This window comes from Phyllostomus hastatus, unplaced genomic scaffold (genome assembly GCF_019186645.2).
Source record: "Phyllostomus hastatus isolate PE091 unplaced genomic scaffold, TTU_PhHast_1.1 phas_contig_67, whole genome shotgun sequence".
Classification (NCBI taxonomy): domain Eukaryota; kingdom Metazoa; phylum Chordata; class Mammalia; order Chiroptera; family Phyllostomidae; genus Phyllostomus; species Phyllostomus hastatus.
The window spans coordinates 5,272-31,748 of record NW_025333936.1 but is presented as its reverse complement, the minus strand read 5'-3'; the positions used below and the strand labels follow the sequence as shown (position 1 = coordinate 31,748).

General features: G+C 38.1%; 1 protein-coding gene across 3 annotated transcripts; it reads right to left on the bottom strand.

Moving 5' to 3' along the window:
* Nucleotides 1-870: 870 nt before the first annotated feature.
* LOC123825888 (guanylate-binding protein 6-like) lies at nt 871-26,477 on the bottom strand. Of its 3 annotated transcripts, XM_045849538.1 has the most exons (13): nt 26,363-26,429; nt 14,541-14,635; nt 13,830-13,864; nt 13,326-13,542; nt 12,388-12,515; nt 10,490-10,599; nt 10,094-10,290; nt 7,769-8,014; nt 6,537-6,817; nt 5,922-6,134; nt 4,840-4,942; nt 4,347-4,540; nt 871-3,344 (listed from the first exon to the last, which is right to left on the bottom strand). In XM_045849538.1, the coding sequence occupies exons 4-13, from the start codon at nt 13,510-13,512 to the stop codon at nt 3,018-3,020; spliced, it is 1,986 nt and encodes a 661-aa protein (XP_045705494.1). In that variant the 5' UTR covers nt 13,513-13,542; nt 13,830-13,864; nt 14,541-14,635; nt 26,363-26,429; the 3' UTR covers nt 871-3,017. The 3 variants fall into 3 exon arrangements, with proteins under 3 accessions (XP_045705494.1, XP_045705496.1, XP_045705495.1); XM_045849540.1 differs by lacking the exon at nt 14,541-14,635 and having other exon boundaries at nt 26,363-26,436; XM_045849539.1 differs by lacking the exons at nt 13,830-13,864; nt 14,541-14,635 and having other exon boundaries at nt 26,363-26,477.

The following is a 26,477-nucleotide window of genomic DNA, read 5'->3' as shown; positions in this document are numbered from 1 at the left end:
AATTTAGCAAACAGAGCAAATAATTGAAACTAACTACTCTTTAGTAAATATTAGAGTGGGTGTGTGAATAACATGTTCACTATTTTTGAGAGCCTTTCATTGACTTTTGAGTGATCAATACATGTTGAGGTTTTTTTTTAATTTTTATTGAACAGAAATCAAAATAACATTTCAAGGAAATAATATACATTTACATGTTTATCCCAGCATCATTCACAATAGCCAACTTACTGAAACAAGTTAAGTGCCCAGCAACAAATGAATGGATAAAATATATATGGTATATTTACGCAATGGAATATTATTCAGCCACGAGAAAGAACATGGATGGATCTTGAGCACACTATTCTAGTGAGATAAGTCAGACAGAAAAAAAATAAGCACTGTGTGATATCACTTACATGTGGAATCTAAAGTAGTGAATGAAGCCTAGCTTTTTGCTCTTCAATTCAGGATGTCTCTCAGGATTAGAACATCCATTCAAGCTCTCAATGGGAACAGACATTTCTATAAACAGTTTGCTTTTCCATTAAACCCTATTTATTGGTCACATATTCATTACTGTATGATTTCTTTCTTAACAGGAAAGTCACTCTTTCTTTTGAACATTCAAAGTCTCAGCTGGATGGAGCACCTTAAAATCTGCACTGCAGGTGTGTTAACATCTTGACAGAGGCACAGGGACTATGGGACACAAGGTCACAGAGAGCAAACACAGAGAGCAGAAAAAGTTGTTTTGTTCTGTTAAACTTTAGATCACCTTAGAGATCTTAATCAAATATCAAAAGTCTAAAGTAACCATTGCCTTAAATATTTGATGTGTTCATAGAATTCTGGTAAAAACACTTACACATGTGTCAACCTTTTTTGCCCCAGAAGATGCCTTTGGACATCCTGTGCCTAAACATACTCCAAGGAGATATGCAGAAATATGTATAAGTAATGGTTCCTATCAGCAGATGAACTTCACTTTTATCTGCCTGTGCTGTCTGTGGGCCAAGACAGCATTTATTATCTGAACACTGTGTGCCTCTACTTTAACAGGGACACTGTGATGTCTTTCTCATATCTGGTATCACTGCCAACTTGGATCCTGATTCCAAGTGCTCAAATTGTTTAGTCATTCCCACTTCCTTCGGACACAGGTACTGAGGAAATGGGCAGAGGTATCCTGAGAGAAGGACTGGGAAAATTAGTATTATTATTTTTTGTCCTAAGGTTGCAGGGCTCTTTGTCTTGAGATCTTGTCCTATCCTCCAAAAGACAGGTTCAGAATCCCAAATTGGCTCAGATCAAGGTTAGAGATTGTGATATTTTTGTCCTGACTACCCCTCAGCATCCTGATGACACCTAGATTTCATTTGGTTGTTGTTTCCCCAACCCTATGACCCTACATATGCCTGTTGTATTCACCATTTCAGAATTCTTTCTGGTCAGGCCCAGCTTGCTGTGACTCCAACCATGCTTTGAAGTGGATGTTTTGTTCCCTTAAAATTTTTTTTGTTAAAACCCTAACCTCCAAGGTCCCCATGTGATGATATTTGGAGGTAGGTACATTGGGAGGTAATTAGGTAATAAGGGTGGGGCCCCTCATGAGTCTGATTACTGCCCTTACAGCAAGCAATCATTGGAGCTTCCCCCACTCTTTCTACCATGAGAAGACACATCAAGCGAGTGGTCCTCTTTAAATCAGGAAGAGGGCTCTTACCAGGAACCCACCCAAGCTGGCACATTGACCTCAGATGAACAGCCTCAAAACTGGGAGAAATAGAGGTTTGTTGTCTAACCCACCCAGTCTATGGCAACTTGGTATAGTAGCCTGAGCTGACTAAGACAAACCATGTTGCTCATTACTATCATTGAATGTACCTGGCTCCTGATGGCCTTCATGTGTTAGGGTTTATCACTTCCAGAACTATCAGGCCACCCAGTCCTGCAAGGGCACATGTGCCTTCTGTTCTTGCCTATAGCAGAGAGCCCACCACTGCGCTCTTAAGGATGATACAATCCCTCTCATGATTGCATATTCTCATGTTAGTAATTTGCTTCTAACACCTTAAGAGTATAATTCAAAGGCAGGAAGTAGAAGATACTCTTCTGCAATTTCCCAGGGCAACATGAAAGTTTATATCTTAGTTTTTGAGCAAATACAAGGGATTAAGAGCCAAGGCCAAAATACAAATAAGATTAGGGTGCAAATTTTGTGCTGTCACATACTCTGATCTTAGTCTTAGACCCCTCACTGTTTCTAGAAGCAGTGAGCACCTTCATCACCTAATAATCAATTCCACATTCCTTCTATTAGTAGTAATACTGTTATACTTTATATTCTTATTATTTGTTTATGAAATGGTAATACAGCTTTATTTACAAGGTTCAAGAGTTAGTGCACAAAATGAAAAGCATGTTTCTTTTCCACCCCAGTGCCACTCAGTTCTCCCCAAAATTACCAAGGACACTAGTTTCTAATCTTTCCAGAGACATTCAATGAACATATGTATGTCTGTGCACAATAATTATATTCTTTTACAGTGACACACCATGTGTTCACTTTGTGATATATTTTCAAGATTGTTCTATATTTGTAAAAACAGAGCTCAACTCTCAATTTATTTAGTGGCTACATAGTAATTAAGTATACGTACATACTAAATTTATATTACTAATTAATATAGCTGAATATTTCTGTAGTTTCCAATCTTTTCTCACTTAAAGTGATGTCTTGTTGGATTTCTTAGATACAGGGTTGGGCAAAAGTAGGTTTAAAGTTGTATCCACTTTTGAATTGCACAAAATACACTTTATTCTTGTATTATTAAATATTTATTAATTATTGTATTTGAAAGTGAATAAGATTGTAAACCTACTTTTGTTCCAATATATGTGTATATATATATATGTATGTAAATATGATTTGTACATGTATATTTCCAAGTGTAAACACACTATATCAAAGTGTACAGGCATTTATTCTATCTAATGTGGGCCAGGCATTGCTATCCTCTAGTAGGCACTTTTTATGTTAAAAATTTGACTGGATGAAAACAAAAAGCATACACACCCAAAATAGGCCAAAGAATGTATCCACACTTTATAAATTTTTTTAAAAGGAAAATTAATTTTTTTTTAGTAGTCGAACTTATACCTTTCACAATATTACCAACAAGTTTAGCAGGAGCTGACAATATTGAAGTGATCTCATTGCCAAATTTTTCTAACGCTTCTGCAACCCAGGGTGTATCATCTTTTTGAGTAGTATCAATCATATTTTTCAACTCATCTATTTCTGCATTCATTTGTTCAGCTTTCCTTTTAAATCCTTCCTTAAGAAGATCTTCTTGGACCTAAAAAATAGTGAGTAAGGAAGAACCACTTTTAAAATCCCAAATTTTCTATGAAATATATTTTATATTTAAGTACTTGTCCAAACTTTCTTTGTTTTAATACTAAAATTATTCTCTCTTACAATATCAAGGCAATTTTTGGAACAAGGAATGTGTCTTAGCTGAGACACACTCATTGAGAGGAAGCATTGTTCCCAGCCTAACTAACACTCATGTACCATTAGGGGTGTGCAAGAATGCTAAGCCTAACATGAGGACAAATGTAACATGTTCCAGACAAATAATCCCAATTGGGAGGTAGCCTTGGTTTGCTGGCACTAATTCTAGATCTCACTTGGGATAATATAGTCAACCCAAAATCTGTTATAAACATGTCCAGAAGGATAATCAGAGCATTCCCCCTATACTATATGATAACTTAAGTAGTCTATCTACATTTGGGGACAATGCAACAAGCTTAAAAGCTATTACTTCCCTGTGCTTTGAATATTGGACTTTTTCAATAGTTTTATGTAAGCATAGACCTGTCTCAAGGGCTTTGGATATTAGTAAGGTTCCTGATAATTTCCAGTGATATTAATAAAATAAAACAGTTACTGCTCATATGATATATATATGATTGGAATATCTGTTTAATCAGGCCTTATGAGATCATTGAAAAATTGCCCAAAACAGCAGCTCAAACTCTACTTATATTCTGCAAGGACTGGAAGGCACATGTTTGTCCTGACTTCTCCAGAGTTTACTTACAGAGTAGATACAAAAGCTTTGAGGAAGAAAGAAGAGAGATGGGGAGGACAAGGAGGAGTGGGAGGAAGAAGTAGGAAGAAGCGGAAAAGGAAGAGGATGAACAAGAGAAAGAAGTTGTCAAGGATTCACAGTTTTCATAAATCACAACAAGTAAATGTGCTTTCCTCCATGGTCTTGCTGTAACCTTCTCCACCCCACCTGAGGCCCAGGACAATGACATTCCAGCACTACTGAGGCCATGGCAGGACTTACCTTCAGTTTATGCTCCAGCATCATAGTCTGCTCTTTTATCATGTTCTCACTGTCTTGCTTCAGTTTCTCCTTCAGTTGAGATATGTGTTCCTCATGACTCCTCTTCTGAGCCTCCATCTGTTGCTCCTGCTCCTGCAGTTTCTGTTTCATCAGCTCCTGCTCCTTCTCAGCAGCCTCCTTCCTGGCCCGCTCCTCTGCCCCAGGGAGGTTTGAGAGAGGCAAGAAAAGTAAATGAGGTCTGATCTCTACCCTCCTGAGCTCAGAGACCAAACCATACTGGAGGGTGTGTGAAAAATCTCTGAACTCCCCCTTAGTCCACACTATCAAGAACAGATTTCAGTATGTGAGGGGAAACACCCTGACTGGCTGATGTCCCCTTGTTGTTTTCAGATTTTGGAGAATCTGTTCCACAAAAGAAAAAGAGCTCCTTGTTTTGGGAAGGTATTGTTTTCACACCTACCAAGGAACTGTAGGAACCTGCCCTGCCCCATACCTGCCATGGCATTCTCCCCAGCTGTGAGTGCTTTGTCTGCCTGCAGAATGGATTTCTCTATTGCCATCTGTGACTGCAGGAAGCTCTGGAGGACCTCGTTTGCCTAGGAAACAAGAAGGAGCAAAGGACTTCGAAACTTCGATACCCACTGGGAAGAATAATGCAACAAGAACAAGTAAGTCCATGGACTTTTTTCTTCATGATTAAAACTGGATCATGGCTCCACACACAGTGTCCAGGATCCTTAGAGTGACCGGAGGTTCTCCACACCCCCTGCCTCCTCTTTCCCTCCTGTCTCCCTCCTGTCTCATTCCCAGGGCTCCTTCCTTCCCACACTCCAGGTTCCAGCCAGTGAGAACCATGATCAGTTCTACAGACCCACTGTCTCTGGTGCTTTTTTATTTATATTTGCTTCCCCAGGGTGAAATGTCTCTAGTTAACACCGCTCCTCCCCTCTGCCACTTGCTGACTATAATTTTAGGCAAGTCATTTTAACCTGTCTCTGCCTCTCAGTTCAGATGTGTAAAATGTTCACAAAAAAGTGTAGATGCTTTTTAATACTACTTGATGAATTAAATTAAAATATTTAGAAAAACAGCATAAAGATATGCCTATGATGCTAACAATTAAAAACATATTAGTGTATCATTATTATCATTATTATTTTTTTAATATTTTATGTGTTACTACCACCTATGTAGCCAATTTTCTCAGGTTCATAAGTATTATAGCCCAATATGCAATTGTCTACATGGTTGACTTCCTTTTCTCTTTGAATCAGCTTTGAATACAGAGACTCTGACTTGTAAATTGTCTGCCCTTTGCACACTGAATGTCATGTTGTTGGATGAAGAAATGATTATTTCTCTTCTGTCTATTATGGATATCAGAAATCCATGTTCATTTCTAAGATTGGACTTTCTACTCTCCTCTGGAAGAAATACCAAATAATGGACCCTAAAAGCTAAAGCTATGATATCCCGGTTCTCTCATATTACCCACAACAGGTACTGTGCTCTCAGACTTTCAGGAGACCCTCCTGACTTTAATCTGTAGGATCTCCATGCTCCCATATTCCTCACCTTCACTCCTTTCCTGGGCACTTTGCAATAATCAGCTTCAATCCTTTCCTTTGTTTCCAAGTAGAGCTTGTGACCCCCAGGAACAGAGAAAGTTCCTGCTGAAATACTTTCCATGAGGGCCACTGAAAGTTGATCAATTTTAGCCTGGCAGTACTTAACAGATTCCTCTTCATTCTGCAGCATGAAATTGTCCTTCTTATCCTTTATGATTTTCTACAAGGGAAGTATAGAGGGATGTCACCAGAAGAAACGAACAAAGGAGATAAAATTCCAAAGAACCTGGCAGAAGGAAGTCTAGCTCTGGTTCTTAAGAGAGAAGCATTCTATTAGAGAAGAACATGGAATAAGAGACTTCCAGCCAAGATGGAGGCGTAGGAATACACTTTGCCTCCTCACACAACCAAAAGAAGGGCAACAAATTTAAAAACAAAAAATAACCAGAACTGCCAGAAAATCAAACCGTATGGATGTTCGACAACCAAGGAGTTGAAGAAGAAATATTCATCCAGACAAGTAGGAGGGGAAGAGAAGGGCAGCCATGGTGGTGAGGTCTTGTGATCAGGTGGATGCTGGAGGACTGGGCAAGTACCAAGTAATAAGCACTAAGACAAATACCACAAGCTTCTTCTGGAACTCCTGGTTGTCATCCCTGAAGGAGTTCTCCATGAAGACCTCAATGGCTCCTTTCTCACAGACTGCGTGCAACTCCAGCAGCTCCTGGAGCGTGTCTGTGGGGAACTTCACTTGCTGGGCCATCTGCTCACTGTAGTGGTCGGCTGCCTTCTGCACGGCCACTGAGTTCTCAATCTGGGCCAGAGTTGTCACTGCGTTCTCCAAACAAGGCACTGCTCCACTGTTGATGGCATCCACATAACTCACTGCCAAAGTTTTTAGCCCTAATAAGCCAGAAAATTTAAGGGGGAAAAATTAAGTTATCACTCAACAAGCTGAAATATATGAAACTACATTTCTGACTCACACACACACAACCGCTCTACCTCCTTCTACTGTTATCACCTTCATTGTCCCACTGACTCTTCATTTTTATGGTTCTTTCAGCCACAGAGCTGAAAAAAACTTGATGTCTACCATCATCTAACTCATTAAAAGTTATCTGAAGAAGCATAACTTCTTATTTAAAAATTTGAAGTGTAAATGTTTACATAAATAGACAAATGAGGCTGGGTAAATCAGATATATTTACTCCTAATTCTGCAGTTTCCAATGGATTTTCAAGGATTTATGTGCTGATTGTTATTCTTGGACTGCTCCAAATTTCCAAAATATCTTTGTATTTTCCTTACAAATTGCACTTATTAAATAGGACTTACCCTGAGAAAATAGTATGTTCTTTTTTTAAAGATTTTCTTTATTTTATTTTTGGACATAGGACAAGGGAGGGAGAAAAAGAGAGGGAGGGAAACATCAATGTCTGGTTGCTTCTTGTGTGCCCCCTACAGGGGACCTGGCCTGCAACCCAGCCATGTGCCCTGACTGGGAATCAAACCAGTAATACTTTGGTTCACAGTCTGGCACTCAATCCACTGAGCCATACCAGCCAGGTAAATATGTTCTTTGTTTTTATATCTAATCAGAAATTTTTTATCTGTAGAGGATTTTTTCAGATATGCAGAAACCACAGATATTACTGATAAAGTTTGTAGTTTTTGGTAAGAATTTGTATACTCCTAAAACTATGATTACTGTAAAATACACACATTTCCTCATGGAGTATGAATATCTTTAGACCCAAAATTCTTTATAGAATCAAATAAAAATCTAGAAAACACACCATACAATTTATTTAACATATACTGAGCCCTTTAGTATGTGAAAAGGAGACTCACTTTTCCCAGTAACTTTGGCTCCCTCTCTGAGGATCTTGGTCCTCGCCTGGGTGAAGATGTAAGAAGAGAAATTCTTTGTTTGTTCCTGGAATTTAGGATCCAGTTGGTTTTCTGGAACATTCTCAATATTGGCTAGCAGTTTGTTGTCATTTATTGGCCGGTGAAAGACAAAACACTTCCGTTTTGGAAAGAAATGCCGGATGCACTCTCTGGGAAGATTGGCTTTTTGGGTTTTTCGACCCATGCCTGAGGAAAAAAAGACCCAGAGATTACAGTAGGAACAGTCTTTAACAAGGAACATAAAGGTTTTCATGAAAATGATTTGTGTCTCTTTGTCATCTTCTGTGTTTATAATTCCTTTATCATAGACACACAATGCTTCTTTAATCTTCAAACTTATCAATGATACAAACTGGGGAGAAACTTGGGGTAAGGTCTAACGTAGGTGGGGGGAAGAAAAAGGCCTATTGCTGCCATCTCCAGACCTAAACAGGATATAGATTTACTGAATGAATGAGTATTGGAATGAAAGGTCAAATGTAATTTTTTGTCTACTTGATCCCATGTAGAAATTGAGCTGTGCAACCAAAAGGAAGAGAAACAAAAAAGGCATAAAGAACAACATTGGGAATGATACCCTGATTATGTAAGGAAAACTATTTTGATGCTAAAAATAATGTGTACAGACTGGCTGGGTATCTCAGTTGTTTGTAGTGTTGTCCTGTACACCAAAAGGTGGAAGGTTTGACTCCCAGTCAGAGCAAATACCTGGGTTTTGTATCCTTGGTTGGGACACATACAGGGGGCAACCAATCCATATTTCTCTCTCACATAGATCTTTCTCTCTCTCTTTCTCTCTCACTTTCTCTCTCTTTTTCTCTTCCCCCCACCATCCTCCTCTAAAAATTCAGTAAAGATATCATCTGGCATGGATGATAATAATGTATACACTGTTAGCTCTTTTGTAGCAGAAACCAAAAGAGTATATGTGACTAAAATTTTGTTTTAGATGTCACCACTAATCTATAAACTCTTTAATATAAAAAAAATATATTTGATTTGACAATGTTGCTCTTCTGCCTAGCAAAATTCTCATTAAATGTTTTAAGAAAACATAAATAGAAGTATGAAGACAAGAATGGGTAAATCAGAAATCATATTTCTCTTAAGGTTTCATCAGGTTATACTCACATAATGTAAGCCATTAAAATAACTTCCTGTTTTAAAATTGTAGCATGGATAAATGTGGGAATTTTTTAAAAGCTATGATGTAAGTCTTTTACCCACCTTGAATATTTTTGTGTGTATGGTGTAATTTGGTGCTTGACTTTTATTTTTCTACCCTTTGTGACAGCATGGATGGAACTGGAGAGCATTATGCTAAGTGAAATAAGCTAGGTGGTGAGGGACAAATACCATATGATCTCACCTTTAACTGGAACCTAATCAACAAACAAACACACCAGCAAAATATAACCAGAGGCATTGAAATTAAGAAAGATCTGACAGTAATCAGAGGGGAGGTGGGAAGAGATAATGGGGGGAAGAGTTTTCAGGAACAACTGCAAGGACACATGGACAAAACCAAGTGGGGAGGGAAGCAAGGGAGGGAAAAGGGGATGGCTGGTGTGGGAGGGAGTGGTGGGGGGTAAATGCAGAAAACTGTAATTGAACAATAATAAAATAATGTAAAAAACATAAAATAATAATTAAAATTAAAAACAGCTATTATACAGAAAATAAAATGAATGTTCTGATAACAGTCATATGACAGTAGCATAGATTGCAATAATGTATACTTCAGGTTTTTTAGAATATAAAGTCAATTTTTGTAGATGATATAGCTATACAGTTAAATGGAAATTATATCCTTATTTCAGAAAAGTAATCTAATTGCATGAATTTTTTTTCCATTAATAGGTTTTCCATTGTAATTCCAGGTGTAACAAATATCTGGTCAGTTGTTTTGCTGAAAACAAAAAAGAAGAAGCCAAAATAAAGTAAAAACACAAGTATCTAGTCTTCAGAACATTTTAGCACCACTGTATTCTAGGTTACAATTGGATGCTAAATTATAATGTATAAAAAAACATTGGTTTTGAGTAATTATACTCTACTTTAAGCTCTACTTTTCTTAAGTGAACTTAACCTCCAGTCCCTAGGGCTTTTCAACCCATCTCCCAGCCACCATTTCTACAGATTTCACCTAGTCTAAAACACAAGTGCAACTCCAGAGATGACAAACAAGTTTAGCACGCAACCCCCACCCCCCCCACCCCGCAAACCCTGTACTGGACCATCCACTGCCCAGTCATGCTCTCCCACCTGGAATCAGCTTCAAGGCATTCTCCAGGTACTCATCTTCTGTAATGGGGTGACCATTTAACTTCAGCTCCAGGGTGAAATCCCGTACAGTCCAGACGAAGTCTGGAAAGAAACTCACAAACTCCATGGAATCATTTCCTCCATCTGGTGTAGGGGAGGACTTTGCCCTGATGAGTTCTGTCAGCTCTGTCACATAACTAGCACCTGGTTAAGGAAAAGAAACTTGTACCCACAATTCCCACATTTCTCTAAAAGAAAACATATATGGCAAAACTCTTTTGCTCTGGTTCCTTCTGGTCCACCAAAGGCAACTAAGTGAAAGAGAAGGAGAAGCTGACTGGATCTCCATTCCCACAGACCCCAGGACCCATGGTGGAGTGGTCCCTGGAAGGATACTGCAGCTGCTCCAGGGCCTGGTGGTTGATGGTGCCCATGCTGTTGTAGACAAACATGCTGCTCAGAAGCACGGCCAGGGCAAAGATCCACGAGTCATTCTTAGGGTCACCCTAGGGAGGACATTAGGGCCAGACAGCTAGGAGTTTACATGTGGAAATTCATTCAGACACTAAGTCTACTAGTCTTTCATTATTATTGCAGCTAACATACTCACCACAGAAAGAAGTAAGTTTGAAAACAGACACAGATGGAGCTATCAGCTTTGACAATTACAACGGCATTTCTTATGACTGATTTTTTCATAGATAAATGGATTCTTGTCTCTACAAGTCTTCTTTAAATTTAATTGGATGAAATAAAATAACACATATAGAAAAACTAATGGATTATCTGGAGTGCAATTAGGTACTCAGTGGTAGGTATTGGCACATATCTATTCTATATGTATTTCTTGGTGTTAGGCCATATATAACACACAATAATTGATATAACCAGGGATTCAAATTGTGTCCAATTAAATTCAACAAACGTTCACAGGAAGGTACTCAATGTTTCCCACTGTTTTTAAGTTTCAAATGTCGATTATTTCTTTTATGATGACTGTTTCAAAATGGTGACAAATATCCACAACAATGAATGCAACAAGGATGACAATATCTATCTATAAGAGGCTTGCATCTTTATAATGTATATAAGCAGTGAAACCTATAGCTATCATATTAAACTGAAATTCAGATATCCATCAAGGAAGAATAGAGGTCTGAAAGCTGGAAATGAGTGCCTAATATGAAGTCATCATCAAAGTCTTGATCTGAGTGCTTAAGAATTATTGAAATGTGGACTTAAAGAAATAAAAGTAATCCCATAGATAGAAAGACTCATGGAAGTGAAATTAGAAATGCCAGAAACATGTGTTTTTGCGTTATTTGATTTGACAGGACCAGAAGTTAGGTGCAGAAATTAAGGCTGGATAGTGAGCCTAGTGAAGCCAGACAGAGGGTCTTCAAGGCCAGGCTATTTTTTTGCACAAATTATAATAATGTCATATAATGGCATAATCCAGAAATTATTTCTGTTATAAATACTATCAAAAGACATTCCCCAGAGTAAATGTAAAAACTGGGTTTCATACCTAAAAGACTCAATACAGAAGTTTGGAAGAAAAATAACTTGCTAATTAATGTATTTCCCTGACCACCATCTGTCAAAAATAATCAATTAAGAGAAGATGAAATGGCACTGGTAACAAACAGTATAGTATTTAGATAACAAGACTATATAGCTTTGTATAATGTATAACTTTAAAAATGAACACAGAATTTCTAACTCCTCTTTCAGTAGAAAAAGACCAGTATAGAAATGTAGATACTATTTCCCATAAGTCTAAAAGGAGGCCAAAAATGAAGAAATCATTCATTTCAACTCTTAGTATAAAACTACAACATCAAAAATCCATCTTAAAATATTTGTTGTAGGACAAACACACGCTTTTACAGAACCGGCTCATTCAGAAGCATGTCAAAGCCTTGAAAAATGTTCCATGAGTACTTGAGGAACTTCACCATGGGACTGCAGAGTTTTTGAGGGCAGGACTTATATTTTCATCAGTAATATTTACAGTACTGATCCCAGATACCTAGAATTCAAGTGTTTAAGAATGTTTATTAAATTGCATCAAATCATTTACCCACTGCCAAGAAATAATGAAAAAAATTGACCCAGTATATGTGATACCTTACCTAGAAATGAAAGTCAAACAAATAAATATTTGTCTTGTTTACTATAGCTGGATTTCTAGATTTCACAAATAAGTCACAGCAGTTAAATTACCAAATATCATATAGAAATGAGGAGAAAATAAGATCAAAAAGGGTAAAATCTGTGACTCTCTGACTTACCTTTTCTACATCTCCCAGGCCCTCGGTATCCAGAAGGACCAGAGTGTGGTTAGGCTTGGAGGGGTGGGGCACACACCACATCCAGATGCCCTTGGTTTCAGACTGCACTGTAGAACCCAGTGGGAAACCTGCAAGGGACATGAAAAAGCAACATATGTGACAGCAGATAACCTACACAGTCAAGGAGCTACACTATCAGACTTGTTAAAATGTAAGTATCTCAGCCTATAGGATGTTGCTTTCTCTATTTCTGAAGAATTTCCTACTTTGTACGTCAAGGAGAAAGGAATGTTAACTGTGAGGACGATAACAACCCAAAGATCCAGGTGGAGACAAAGAGGTATACATGAACCAGACAAAAGTGAGGCCACTGATAACCAGAACAAGAACATTTAGAAAGAATGTCGATGTTCAAAGTCAGGGGAAAAATGAATTAAAGAGAGACAGTGGAAGGGAAAAGTGGAAAAAAGGAAATAGAGAAATTGTATTTTTTTGCCATGCAAAGTGATAAAAAGGAGAGTGGGGCTAGTGGCCACAATGGAATGTGAACTCACAAAGGATTTTTAACATAACAGATATTCAAACATCTCTATGTGTTGGTGGAAATATTCTACAAAGAAAGCAAAATGTGCTGTGAGACAACAGAGACACAACTGCAAGAGCCCAGTGCTTACACAGATAAAAGAATGTAGAAACCTGAGCATTAGTAAGAAAGATTTTCCTTAATAGGAATAAAACAAGAAATATGGTAACAGGTTGCAAAGGTACCAAAGAGTAGCAAAGGTACCAAAGAGTAGCAAGATACCAAAAAGGTAGTTATTTATCTGTAAGAATTAGAATCAGAAGTGTGGATTATTGAAAGGAGTTTAGCTCTCTTTCATGTGACCAGTGAAGAAAACTAAGCAAAAGACTTGGCTTCTCCCTAAAACAACACTCACCATGGTTCTGTCCTGCAAGACAGTTCATCAAGTAGGATTTGCCTGTGCGATACAGTCCCACAATGGCCACGACCACCACTGGCTGAGAAATCTGGTCAAGAATCTGTAGAGCTTCTGTATTTACTGAGAGCTGCTCATTGATGTTCTCCACCAGACAAATGGGAGCCATCATGTTGGATCCAGACATCAGGGCAACCTGCCAACCTAGAAGAGCCTCCTGGTGGAGATAAGATTGCAAATTCATTCTCTGACTCAGAGTTATACAAAGCACTCATCAATGTAGGACTGAGTGAGACTTCTGTCCTTTCTATGGGACCAAATGTAACCTTGAACAGCAGACTATAGACGGCTTGCTCCATCATCCCCCCAAATCTCTGATAATGTTAATGATAATACACAGGGTATTGTCACTTTCCAAAGTTCCACTTCCATAACATAATAAAATTCAAACAATTATTACCATACACTGAGGGCCTACAATATACCAAGCTCTGAGATACGTACCTTACATATCCGGCCTCACTGGTACTTACAAGAACCTGAAAGTTAAAAATTATTATAACTATTTTCCAATGAGATAAATGAGTCTCACAAAGAATGAGTAGGTAAGTTACAGAGACAGGATTAAAACCTAGACAATCAAACAAAATGGCAGACTAGGAAATTTTAAGTCCTTGTTTCCCATGGAGACATCAAAAAATATCAAAAACTGACTAAATAACTTTATGGCATGTCTGAAAAACAGTCAAAAGCCTAAGGTAACCAAGTAAACACCCAATCAAAAAAAAAGCCACATTCAAAATGGTTGGAAATTCTATGATGCTTATGCGTGCCCTTCCCCCACAGACTCCCCAGTGTGGTATAGTCTTTGTCTGCAGGAGGTGACTGCCCAGTTCTCAGTTCTCTCCCTTGATCAGAGGAAATAGTGAAGACCTTACTTGCAATGTTCTAACTTGTTTGAGAGGTACCTCTTCATGTCTTTGTTTCACCTCACATGAATTTCAAAAGGGCCACAGATGAGGAGGCAGTGGCATAGCTTATATCTCAGATAGAAAAAAGTAGTGGGCATTGCTGAGAAAAACTGCAGCTAAACTGACCTACAGAAGCTTAGGCCAAGAGATTATGAGTGAAGACATACAATAGACCATCTAAGGCAACAGCTCAGTTCCCAATTCCCTCCCTCAAACTGAACGGAGCAGAGAAGAATTTGCTTACACTGTTCTGACTTAGCAGGGCTTCCCAGAAGACTTGTCACTTTTGTCTAATTTGGATCTCAGTAAGGGAACAGCAATGGGTGCCACTTGGGGAAGCTGCAGAGAAAGAGACCATCAGAAACCTGCAGCAAGTCATTGTAGATATGTGATATTGTGATTTATAATAGAAAGCATGTATTTTGTCTTCCCTCTTGTTGCTGGCACAGTTCATAAACCCTTGTAATTTTCTCAGGGATTAAAATGATGGGAGTATAATTTTTTCTAATATTTGGTCTTTTGTTCTCAAGTCTTAAAAGATGTTCAGGGATATAAAGGTGAAAAGAGACAACCATGGTACCTTGCTATTCATTGTTAATTTCTGCCAGAACTCATGCCACAATGGATAAGTACCAAGATATGACACTTTTTATATTAATTAATTAATTTGATAATTTATTTATTTAATTATAAAATATATTTTATTGATTATACTATTACAGTTGTCCCATTAGCCCCCCTTCATTCCCCTCCACTCTGCACACCCTCTCCCACCCACATTCCTCCCTTTAGTTCATGTCCATGTGTCATAACTTCTTTAGCTTCTGTGTTGCCCATACTATTCTTGCCCTCCCCATGTCTATTTTCTACCTACCCTCTATGCTACTTATTTTCCATACCTTTCCCCCTCTCTCCTCCTTTCACTTCCCTGTTGCTAACCTTCCATGTGATCTCCATTTCTGTTGTTCTGTTCCTGTTCTAGTTGTTTGCTTAGTTTGTTTTGTTTTTGTTTTTGTTTTAGGTGTGGTTGTTAATAATTGTGAGTTTGCTGTCATTTTACTATACATGTTTTTTATTTTCTTTTTCTTACCTACCTTTCGTAGATAAGTCCCTTTAACATTTCATAAAATAAGGGCTTGGTGATGATGAGCTGCTTTCACTTGACCTTATCTGAGAAGCACTTTATCTACCCTTCCATTCTAAATGAAAGCTTTGCTAGATAGAGCAGTCTTGGACATAGATCCTTGCCCTTCATGACTTGGAATACTTCTTTCCAGCCCCTTCTTGCCTGCAAGGTCTCTTTTGAGAAGTCAGCTGACAGTCTGATGGGAACTCCTTTGTAGGTAACTGTCTCCTTATCTCTTGCTGCTTCTAGGATCCTCTCCTTCATTTTTACCTTGGCTAATGTAATTATGATGTGCCTTGGTGTGCTCCTCCTTGGGTCCAAATTTTTTGGGACTCTCTGAGCTTCCTGGACTTCCTGGAAGTCTATTTCCTTTACCAAAATGGGGAAGTTCTCCTTTATTATTTGTCCAGATAACTTTTTCACTTGTTGCTCTTCCTCTTCTCTTTCTGGTACCCCTATAATTCAGATGTCAGAATGTTTAAAAATGTTCTGGAGGTTCCAAAATCTCTCCTTAATTTTTTGAATTTTTATTTCTTCATTCTTTTCTGATTGTATGCTGTTTTCTTCCTTCTGGTCCACTCCATTGATGTGAGACCCAGCTTTCATTCCATCGCTATTGGTTTCCTATGCATTTTTCTTCATTTCACTTATTGTAGCCTTCATTTTCTTCATCTAATTTGTGACCAAAATCAACCAATTCTGTGAGCATCCTGATCACCCACGCTTTGAACTGTGCATCTGATAGGTTGGCTATCTCTCAGTCACTTAAAAGTACTAGCTGTGAGGCTTTCAAATCTGTTTGAGCCATCTTTTTTTTTCTCTTTGGTCTGGTCACGCTTGTTAAGTAGAGGGACAGAGCCTTAGGTGTTCACCAGGGCAGGTCACCCCAGTCGCTGGGTTATGATGTTGTATGTGGGGCTGTGGTCCAAGAGGAAACAATGGTGTTTGCTCCACTTTCTGTCAGACCTCAGTCCCTTCCACTGCTTCCCCCCAGCAAACTGGGCCCCTCTGGTGTCAATTCCTGTGTGGGTGGGCTTGTGCACCCTGTGGGACTTTCCAATGACCTCTTCTTTGAGGCTGGGGGACTCGCCCTGTGCCTAAACCCCCACAGGTGTTTTGAATCAGTGCCCCAAGCCTCTAGTTCTCAGCACTGGGATCCTGGGTAGCGCTCAGTGCCTTGCTTCACAATTGCCTCCTCACTGGGTCTGCCAGTAGCCACCCCACGCCTGGGGTCTGCCAGCTGCCACTTTCGTGCTCAGGGTCTGCCCACTGCTGTCTTGTATGCCTTATGCGCCTGGTCCCGTTGCTCTTTGCTCTTCACACCATGACCTGTGCCTGGCTGCCCAACTTCGCCCCTCCTACCAGTCTGGATGAACGGGTCTATTTTGATTCCTTCATTGTCCAACTTCCATACAGTTCAATTTTCTGTCAGTTCTTCTTGTTATTCTGTTTCTAAATTGTTATTGTCCCTATCTTGGTTGTGTGAGGAGGCACAGTGTGTTTATCTATGCCTCCATCTTTTCTGGAAGTCATTTTTTGATATTTAAAACAAGCCCCTTTCAATCCCACTTAAATTTATGTTAATGAGGTGATTTTGGAAAGCTCCAAAATAATCACAGGATGGAGGCCAGTGTCTATGGAAGCCCAGAATGTGATTAGAGAGTTGTACTTTTAGCCTCACATACCCCATCCTCTGAGGATGCAGGAGGGGTTAGAGCCTGAGGTAATTCACCAATTGCCAATGATTTATTCAACTATGTCTATTTAATGAAACCTTCATAAGAAACCCTAACTGAAGTTGTCCAGAGAGCTTCTGGGCTGGGAAACACATGGAGATGCTCAGAGGGTGGCATGCCCAGAGACAACATAGAGCATGGAAGTTGCACACTCCTTCCCTGAACCTTGCCTTATGAATCTCCTCCATCTGACTGTTCCTGAATTTTATCCTTTTTAAAAATAAACCCATAAATTACTAAGTAAGTTTTTTCTGACTTCTATCATCCATTTTGTTAAATTATTAAACTTGAGGGGGAGGTCATGGGAACCTCCAATTTATAGTCAATCATACAGAAGTATGAATGACAACCTGCACTTGTGTCTGGCATCAAAAATGGGACAGTTTTGTGAGACAGAGTCCCTAACTGGTGGAGTATGCACTAAACCCAGGCATTTAGTGTCAGAGCTGTTTAGTGCAGGAAAATGACTGCACATGTACTGACCAAAGTGAAGTGTTAAGAATAAGCCAGAAATAAAAAAAAATAAACTATTGAGGGAAGAAACATAATTTTTCATTTTTAGAGTAGATACAAAAAATAGACTACCAAAGTCCTCAAGGAGAGATTGTTTGGGGAATTAAAACATTTAAGAGCAGTATGGCCCTGGCCAGTGTGGTTCAGTTGGTTGGAGTATCATCCCACAAACCAAAAGGTCATGGGTTTGATTCCCAGTCAGGCCACATGCCTAGGTTGTGAGTTCAGTCCCCAGACAGGGCATGTATGAGAGGCAACCCATCAATATTGTTCTCTCACATCAATGTTTTTCTCCCTCTCTCTTTTCGTCCCTTCTCCTCTCTAAATCAATAAGAATGTTCTCAAATGAGGATAAAACAATTAAAGTTAGTATGTATATGGAAAAATTAAAACAGCCACACACAAGCCCAGAGAAGATGCATGTTAATAAAAGTCCTGAAAGGCTTTAAGGTTTATCCTGAAGATAACAGGAAGGCCCAAAACCAATGCCTCACTAATTAGTGTGGGACTTTCTCAGCACAAAGTCAGTGTGCAAAGAACTTGAAAAGGTGGTTGTTTTTATAAATGCCCAATTTCCAACAACAATAAAATCACAGGGCATACAAAGAGCCAAGAAAATATGGCCCACTCAAAGAAGAAAACTAGTGGCAGAAAGCATCCCTGAAGAAACACAATCATTGAATGCACTAGGCAAAGACTTCAAAATAACAATATTTAATATGCTCAAAAAGCTAAAGGAAAACACAAAGAACTAAAGAAAATATGTAAACAAAGTTATTTTACCAACAGATGGAAGTGCTAAAAATAAACTAAACAGAAATTTTGAAATTGGAATACACGATAAATGACTTGAAAATTTTTCTAGAGGTCTCAACATCATGCATGATCAGAAAAATAAACAATCAGTAAACTTGAAAATAGGACATATGAAATTACCAAGTCTCAGGAGCAGAAGGAAGAATGAAAAAAATGCACAAGACTGAGAAATATGTAGGACACCAAAAACAGACTGATATATGCATTATGGGATTCACAAAAAAGAAGACGGTGGCAGAGACATTGCTTAGAGCAATAATGACTAAAATAATTCCAATGTGGCTCTGGCTAGTGTGGCTCAGTGGATTGAGTGCAGACCTGAGAACCAAAGGGTTGCTGGTTACATTCCCAGTCAGTACATACTCCTGGGTTGCAGGCCAGGTCCCCAATAGGGGGCATGCAAGAGGCAACCACACATTAATGTTTCTCTTCCTGTCTTTCTCCTTCCCACCTTGTCTCTCTAAAAATAAATAAATAAAACCTATTTTTAAAAGAAAAAAAGAATTCCAATGTGATGACAGATATAATGTACAAATGCAAGAAACAGCAACTTCAAGCAGGATAAATCTATGGAATATCTTGATAGCAACAAAGGAGAAGAAAATAGTCACATACAATAAATTATTAGACAATTTCTCAGCAAACAACCTTGGAGGTCAGAGGCAGTAAAATTGTATATTTAAGTGCTAAAGGGAAAAAGAAATCGGGAGCTTCAGTGGCTCAGGCAGTTAGTGTACAGTACTTATAAGGAAAAAGAAATCAATCAAGAATCTATAACCAAGAAAATTGTCCTTCAAAATGAGGTAGAAATTAAGACATTCCCAGATAAACAAAGGTCGAAGGTTTTATTACTACTAGACCTGCCTTACAAGAAACTCTTAAGGAAATCCTTTGGGTTAAAACATAATACACAGCAAATAGAAATCATATAAAATATAAAGATTTCTGGGGAAGGGAAATATATGGGTAAGTAAAACCAGCAATTTGGCTTTGTAACTCCGCTTGTATTTTCTACACTTCTAAAGAGACAGATACATTGAAAATACAAATCTATGTGAATAGACAGTATGCAAAGAAGTAAATAAGGCAGGATGGTAAAAAGCTCAAAAAAGTCCTTAACAAGGGGAATAAGGGAAACTAAGACAAAAAACTACACAAGGCCAAACAATTTGAGCAATTTACAGCCAGCTAATGAATTATAAGGCTTTATCTTTTCTAACCTGGGACACTTTGGAGCCAATGGTTTACACATTCCAAATGACCCCAGGACAGTCTGGCCTCAGTCCCAGTTTCTCTTCAATGATGTTCTTTAAAAAGGGAACTAAACAGGAAATAACCCTGACCCCTCTATACATACATTTTGATGAATCAACATGTTGAAGGACATACCTGAAAAGTTAATAAATATTCTGTTTGGACCCTCTTCTGAGACCCCTAGCTAGGATTCCCACTGCCTAAAGAAAGCTAAAAAGCCTTGAGACAAAAGACTCATAGCATGTCTGTCCTCTCTAGAGCATGCCCACGAGACTTCCAACCAGGGGAGCAGCAGTTCCTCCCGGGCTTATCCCCCGAACCTGTCTCCAAAGCCCCAATTTTCTCTCTCTTACCAGAGAGGTAACTACAGCACCCCACAGCCCTCAACCTTGGCTCACTTCTGTCACTGTGACTTTTACCTCTCACTGAGTTCATGCAGTCCAGGGTGGAACATTTTCAAGGAAAGATCACATGTTAGGTCACAAAAAAGTCTTTTCTTTCTTTTTCATTTGTTTGTTTGTTTTAACATTTTTAAAAATTGTTGTTCAAGTATAGTTGTCTCCATTTTCTCCCTGCCCATCCCTGCCTCCCACCCTCAGTCCTACCCCCCTGGCTTTGTCCATGTGTCCTTTATATATGTTCCTTGAAAATCCATCCCCTATTTTCCCCCATAATCTCCCTCCCTCTTCCCCTATGGTCACTGTCAGTTTGTTCTTTTTTTCAATATCTCTGGTTATATTTTGGTTGCTTGTTTAAAGGTTTAAATCATATAAAGCACAATAGAATAAAACTATAATCAATAGCAGAAGCACAATTGGAAAATTCACAAATATGTACAAACTAAGCAACATACTCTTCAACAACCAATGGGTCAAAAGAGAAATCACAAGGAATATTACTTGATAATTAAAGGTAAATTAGAATAAAAACATAAGAAGCTAATGTGGCAAAAGCAGTGCCAAGCTGGAAATGTGTAACGTAAATGCTTGCAAGAAAACACATCTCAAATCAATACCTAACTTGAAGCCTTAAGGGTCTAGAAAAAATAACCCAGGACTAACGGAAAAAAGGAGTTTAACAATTACAGCAGAAAAAAGTAAATGAACAATAAAAAGGCAGTAGAGAACATAAACAAAACCAACAGTTGGTTTTCGAAAACAGAAACAAAAATGACAAAACTTGAGCTAGAATAACTAGGGGGAAGAAAGGCAGGCTCAGAAAACTGAGATCAGATACCTAAGCGAGGACGTTGTGAAAGGTTCTATAGAAATAAAAATAATTTATAACAGAGTACTATAAATAAGGATGCCAGCAAATTGGATAACCTAGATACAGTATACAAATTCCTAGACACGCAAAATCTGACAAGGCTAAATTATGAAGAAATAAAAATATGAATAGATTTGTAACTAGCAAAGAGATTAAATTAATAGTCAACCAATCTTTCAACACAGAAATTCCTGAATCCAGATAGTTTGACTGGTTAATTCTTCCAAACATTTAAAGAGCTAGCACCAATTCTTCCCAACTCTTCCAAAAAATTGAAGAGAAAGGATCATTTTCTTACTGATTCTAAAACCAACATTACCCTGATACCAAAGCTATGTGAGCATACTACAAGAAAAGAAAATTGCAGAACAATGTCCTCTACAAATATTCACACAGAAATTCTTAACAAAACATGAGCAAATCAAAATCAGCAGTACATTAGAATGATTAAGCACTATGATCATACATTTATTTCTGGAATGTAAAAATGTTTCTACATACAAAATTCAATGTAATATACCACATTAGGAGAATGAAAAAGAAGAAATGGCATGATCACTTGATGCAGAGAAAGTATTTGACAAAATTCAACACACTTTCATGACAAAATAAAACCCTCAACAAATTAGAAATAGAAGAAAACTATCTCAACATAATCCAGGCCATACAATGTGGAAAACTCACAACTAACATCATGCTTAATAGCGTGATCCTATAAGCTTTTCTTGAAAGGTCGGAATCAAGGCAAGGATGCCTGGTTTTGCCACTTATATTCAACATAGTATTAGAGGTTCCAGCCAGATAAAATTGAAAATATGAAGAAATACAAAACATCCAAATTGGAGAGGAAAAGACAAATTATTTCTCTTTACAGATGACATGATCATATATGTAGAAACCATGAAGACACAAAAACACTATTAGAAAAAATAAATAAATCCAGTAATGTTGCAAGAGACAAAATAAACACACACAAAAATTGTTGTTTCTATACATTAACAATGAAAAAACTGAAAATTTAAGAAAACACATTCATTTATAGTAGTACCAAAAGAAATAAATTACTTAGAAATTAAGTTAACCAAGATGAAAAACTTATACAATGACTATCAAATATTGCTGAAAGAAATTAAAGAAGTAATAAATAAAAAGACATCCTGTCTATCGATTCGAAGACATAATGTCGTTAAGATTACAATATCTACAGTAAGTGATCTACAGATTCAATTCAATCCCAATTAAAATCCAACAAATTTATTGCAGAAATTTTTTAAAAACTTTCACCCTAAAATTCATATGAAATCTCAAGAAATCCTAAACAAACAAGATAATCTTGAAAAAAGAAAAACAAAGTTGGAGATATCACACTTCCTGACTTCAAAACTTATAGTAATCTGACAGTAATAAAGCTACCGCAATCAAAAAAGAGTGCAGTACTAACATAAAGACACACATCTACAGCAATGGAGTAGAATAGAAAGCCCAGAAATAAACCTTCCCAAATATGATCAAATGATTTGGGACAAGCATGCCAAGACTATTCAAGGGGGGCAAGGACAGTCTTTTTAATAAATGGTGCTGAGAAAAACTGGAAATTCATATGCAAAAGAATGAACCTGGATCATTACCTTAACACCATATACAAAAATTAATTCAAAATAGATCAGTAAATTAAGTGTGAGATAAAAACTAAATACTTTTAGAGAAAAAAAAAAACAGGAGAACTGCTTCATGACACTGAATTTGGCAATAATTACTTAAATATGAAACCAAAGAGCATGGGTAAAAATTTAAAAATAAATTGGACTTTACCAAATGAAAAACTTTTGTGCATCAAAAGTCCCCATTAACAGAGTAAAGAGGCAACACAGTGAAGTGGAGAAAATATTTTCATATCCCATGTATAATAAGGGATTAATCTCCATAATATATAAATGACTCCTGTAACTCAACAGCAAGAACAAAAACATTTTGATTTAAAAATGGTCAAAGGACCTGACTAGATGATTCTCCAAAAGAGATAAACAAATGGTCCATAGCATGTGAAAAGATGCCCAATGTCACTAATCATTAGGGAAATGCAAATAGAACCACCAAGAAGTGCCATCTCACAATCATTAGGGTAGCAAATAATCAAACAACAACAAGGAAGAAAACACAGATGCTGACTAGGATGTGCGTAAATTAGAACTCTTTGAATGGCTGGTGGGACTATAAAATGGTGCAGCCACTGTGGAAAACCTGGTGGTTTCCCCCAAAACTGACCGTAGAATTACCATTTGATCCAGTGACTCCACTTCAGGGTATACAAACAAAAGAATTAAAAGCATAGACTCAAACATGTATTTGTATACAAATGTTCATAGCAGCCACTATTCGCAATAGCCAAAAGATGAAAACAGTCCAAATGTGCATCAAGGGATAAACAGATAAAAAAATGCAGAATATATACATACAATGGAATATTACTCAGCTGTAGAAAGAATCTTCTGGTACATGTTACAACACTGATGAACCTTGAAGACATTATGTCAAGTGAAAAAGCCAGATACAAAAGGCCAAACACTATGACTCTACTTACATGAAATACCTAAAATAGCCAAATACATAGACACAGAGGGTAGCAGGTAAATTTTCCTAGCTTGGAGGAGAGGGAATGGGGAGTTACTATTTAATGGGTGCTGGGTTTTTATTTAGGCTGCTGAAAATACCTGGAGATGGATAGTGGTGATGGTTGCATAACCATGTGAATGTGCATGCCAGTGATGTGTGTCTTCAAAATGAGTACAATGGTTAAGTTTTGTTATATAGGTTTTACCACAAGAAAAAAATAAGTAAAATGCCACAATAACAAAAAAAAACTAGATCATCTATTTTTCTATGCTTTGCTACTACAATAACTTACTTGGCAGAATAATCTTCCTCAAAGACATTGGTTATCCTATGAGTTCTTTACCAGTAACCCATGGTAGATTTATAGTGACTACCACTTACCAAAATGTGCTCCCTAATGCTTTAGTGTAACCCTATCTGCAGATTTAGAAGAGTGATAGGAACAGAAGGGATAAGGGAAGAAGGAATGGCAGTGTGGGAATAAAGGCAATCTAAAAAATGCAGAATCCATTTCAAACAGGAAACACAAGCAAATGCCCTGAATCTTAAGAGACACGGGATGAACTATTTAACTGAGAAGGGTCTTTCTGCATGTTACTTCCATAAATGAGAATAAGAATAAAACTGCACATATCATTGCATATTTTGTCGGGAGGCATACACATATATTAAGAGAAATAAGGCAAACCTAGCAAAATGCCACCAGTGGGTGACACTCAGTAAAAGGTACAGTATATGAAATTTTCTTATACTTGCTTTTCAAAGTATAATTTCATTTTAGAAACTAAGTGTTAAAAGTACAACTATCTGCCCTGGCTGCTATGGCTCAGAGGATTGAGTCTTGGCCGGGGAACTGAAAGGTCACTGGTTCAAAGAACTGAAAGGTCCCAGTCAGGGCACATGCCTGGGCTGTGTGCCAGGTCCCCAGTTGCAAGTGTGTGAGAGGCAACCAATCGATGTATCTCTGACACATTGATGTTTTTCTCCCTCTTTTTTTCCCTCCCTCCCCCTCTCTCTAAAAGTAAATAAATAAAATCTTTCTTTAAAAAAAGTACAATGATCCACCCTAGCCAGTGTGGCTCAGTTGGTTGGGCATCATCCTGAAAAGCAAAAGATCACAGATACAGTTCCTGCTAAGAGCACATATCTCCCTGGGTTGCAGGCCTACACCCCAGCTGGGGCACGTGTGGGAGGCAACCAATCAATTTCTGTCTCTCACGCTGATGTTCTTTCTTTCTCTCTCCCTACCGCTCTCTCTAAAAAAGAGAAAGAAAGAAAATCCTTGGTGGGGTGGGGGGTGGAGAACAGAACAATTATCCCATGGGACTCCTGACCAATTTTTGATTGCCATTGTAAATATTAAACTGGTTTTCTATGGTATCTGTGTATGTTTCATTATCAGAATACATAAACATGGTCTTACATTCAAATGTCTCAAATGTTCAGTTTTATATTTTTAAGTCAGATATTCAAGATGCATTTAATGCTGTTTAAAATACCAGCTCTATCAGTTACTACTTATGTGGCTTAAACAAGTAGCCTCACCTAGCTATGCTTAGGTTTTTAAGGACAATTACAGAGATAATGGAAGCAAAATTGAAGTTCTGCCTAGAGGACGTTTTGCTAATAAAACTAGACACTATAAACTTATATCTTAGCATAGCATGCAGCACAAGATAACATTCCAGGATCTATGTGTTGAATCAGATGAAGATTAGTTGACAATAATTGCATTGAGCCAAAAGTCCACTGGGTTATGCATTTCAACATGATCTGCAAATCGTAGTATATTAAGAAACAAGGTATACAGTATCATTTTTTATCATAGCAAAGCAGTAAGCAAGTTCAAACACACTGCTCCTGTACCACTCCCTTTAGTCTGATTCTTCAGTGTGGGTGGAGAACAAAGACTGTGGTGCAGACCAGGAGCCTCGAACCACAGCATTAGAATGGCTGGAATCGTACAATTCCCTCTCTAGAGTGAAGATTAAAGGAAACTCTAGAGATGTGACAGCAACAACTGCTAACAACTTTACAAAAACTTGGCCTCTGGGTTCTTAGATGTGAATGAGCCACAAAAGTTTGAACTTTAAAATAACAAAATGCAGCTGTTCGACTGTGTTCAGGACTGGTTTTCAAAATTCATTTACAAAAGCATCACCTGAAGGGATTGTTAAACCCAGATGGAATGCTCTTATGAAAACACACACGAAAGAGAGAGAAAGAATCTGAGAGTGAGTTGAGGGTGCTGGTGGGTGCAGGGAAAGGAAGGGAGAGTTTTGACTAGCTATTTTTAACTACTAAAGATCAGGGATGTAGAAACTAAATTATTTCTATGCAGACATTACAGAACCTCTTTATACATATAACTAATAGAAACTGTCTCTTGAGACTATAATTGCCTGCAAGCTTCTGGACAGTATTGCCATGTTCTGTGCATTCTAATGCCTACCACAGAGACTGACACAGCAAGGCAGGCAGGGTCCTACGGGAGCTTCTTCCACTCTACTTGCTGCTGACCTAAGATGAGGTTCCAGAGCAGCACATCCAGGGGGACACCTGCACCTAACTGTCACTGTGCAAAGAGGCTGAGCTTCCTCAAAACTAAAGCTAGCCCCAGACCCCTGCAGGCCAGACAATAGGCAAGCTCCCTTCCTGCCCACTCTTCAGTGGTCACTCTGAATCACAAGTCAAGTTCTGAGTTCCAGACAAAGTGAGAGGTAAAAAAGGTGGACTTACTTATGCCACAGCAACACAGGTCCGAGAACTGTCTCAGGTGCTCTCAGTTTGTATGTGCTCTCTCCACCTTCCTGTCCCTCCTTTATAGGGACTAAAATAGACTGAGAAACGTAAC

What these genes read in the sequence shown, in the direction of transcription:
- LOC123825888 (XM_045849539.1), bottom strand. Translation starts at nt 13,512, where the DNA reads ATGTCTGGATCCAACATGATGGCTCCCATTTGTCTGGTGGAGAACATC. An exon ending in GCCTGGGAGATGTAGAAAAG is followed by an intron (nt 10,600 to 12,387) that starts GTAAGTCAGAGA and finishes TGTCCTCCCTAG; the next exon opens with GGTGACCCTAAGAATGACTC. An exon ending in TGGGGAGAATGCCATGGCAG is followed by an intron (nt 4,541 to 4,839) that starts GTATGGGGCAGG and finishes TCCCTGGGGCAG; the next exon opens with AGGAGCGGGCCAGGAAGGAG.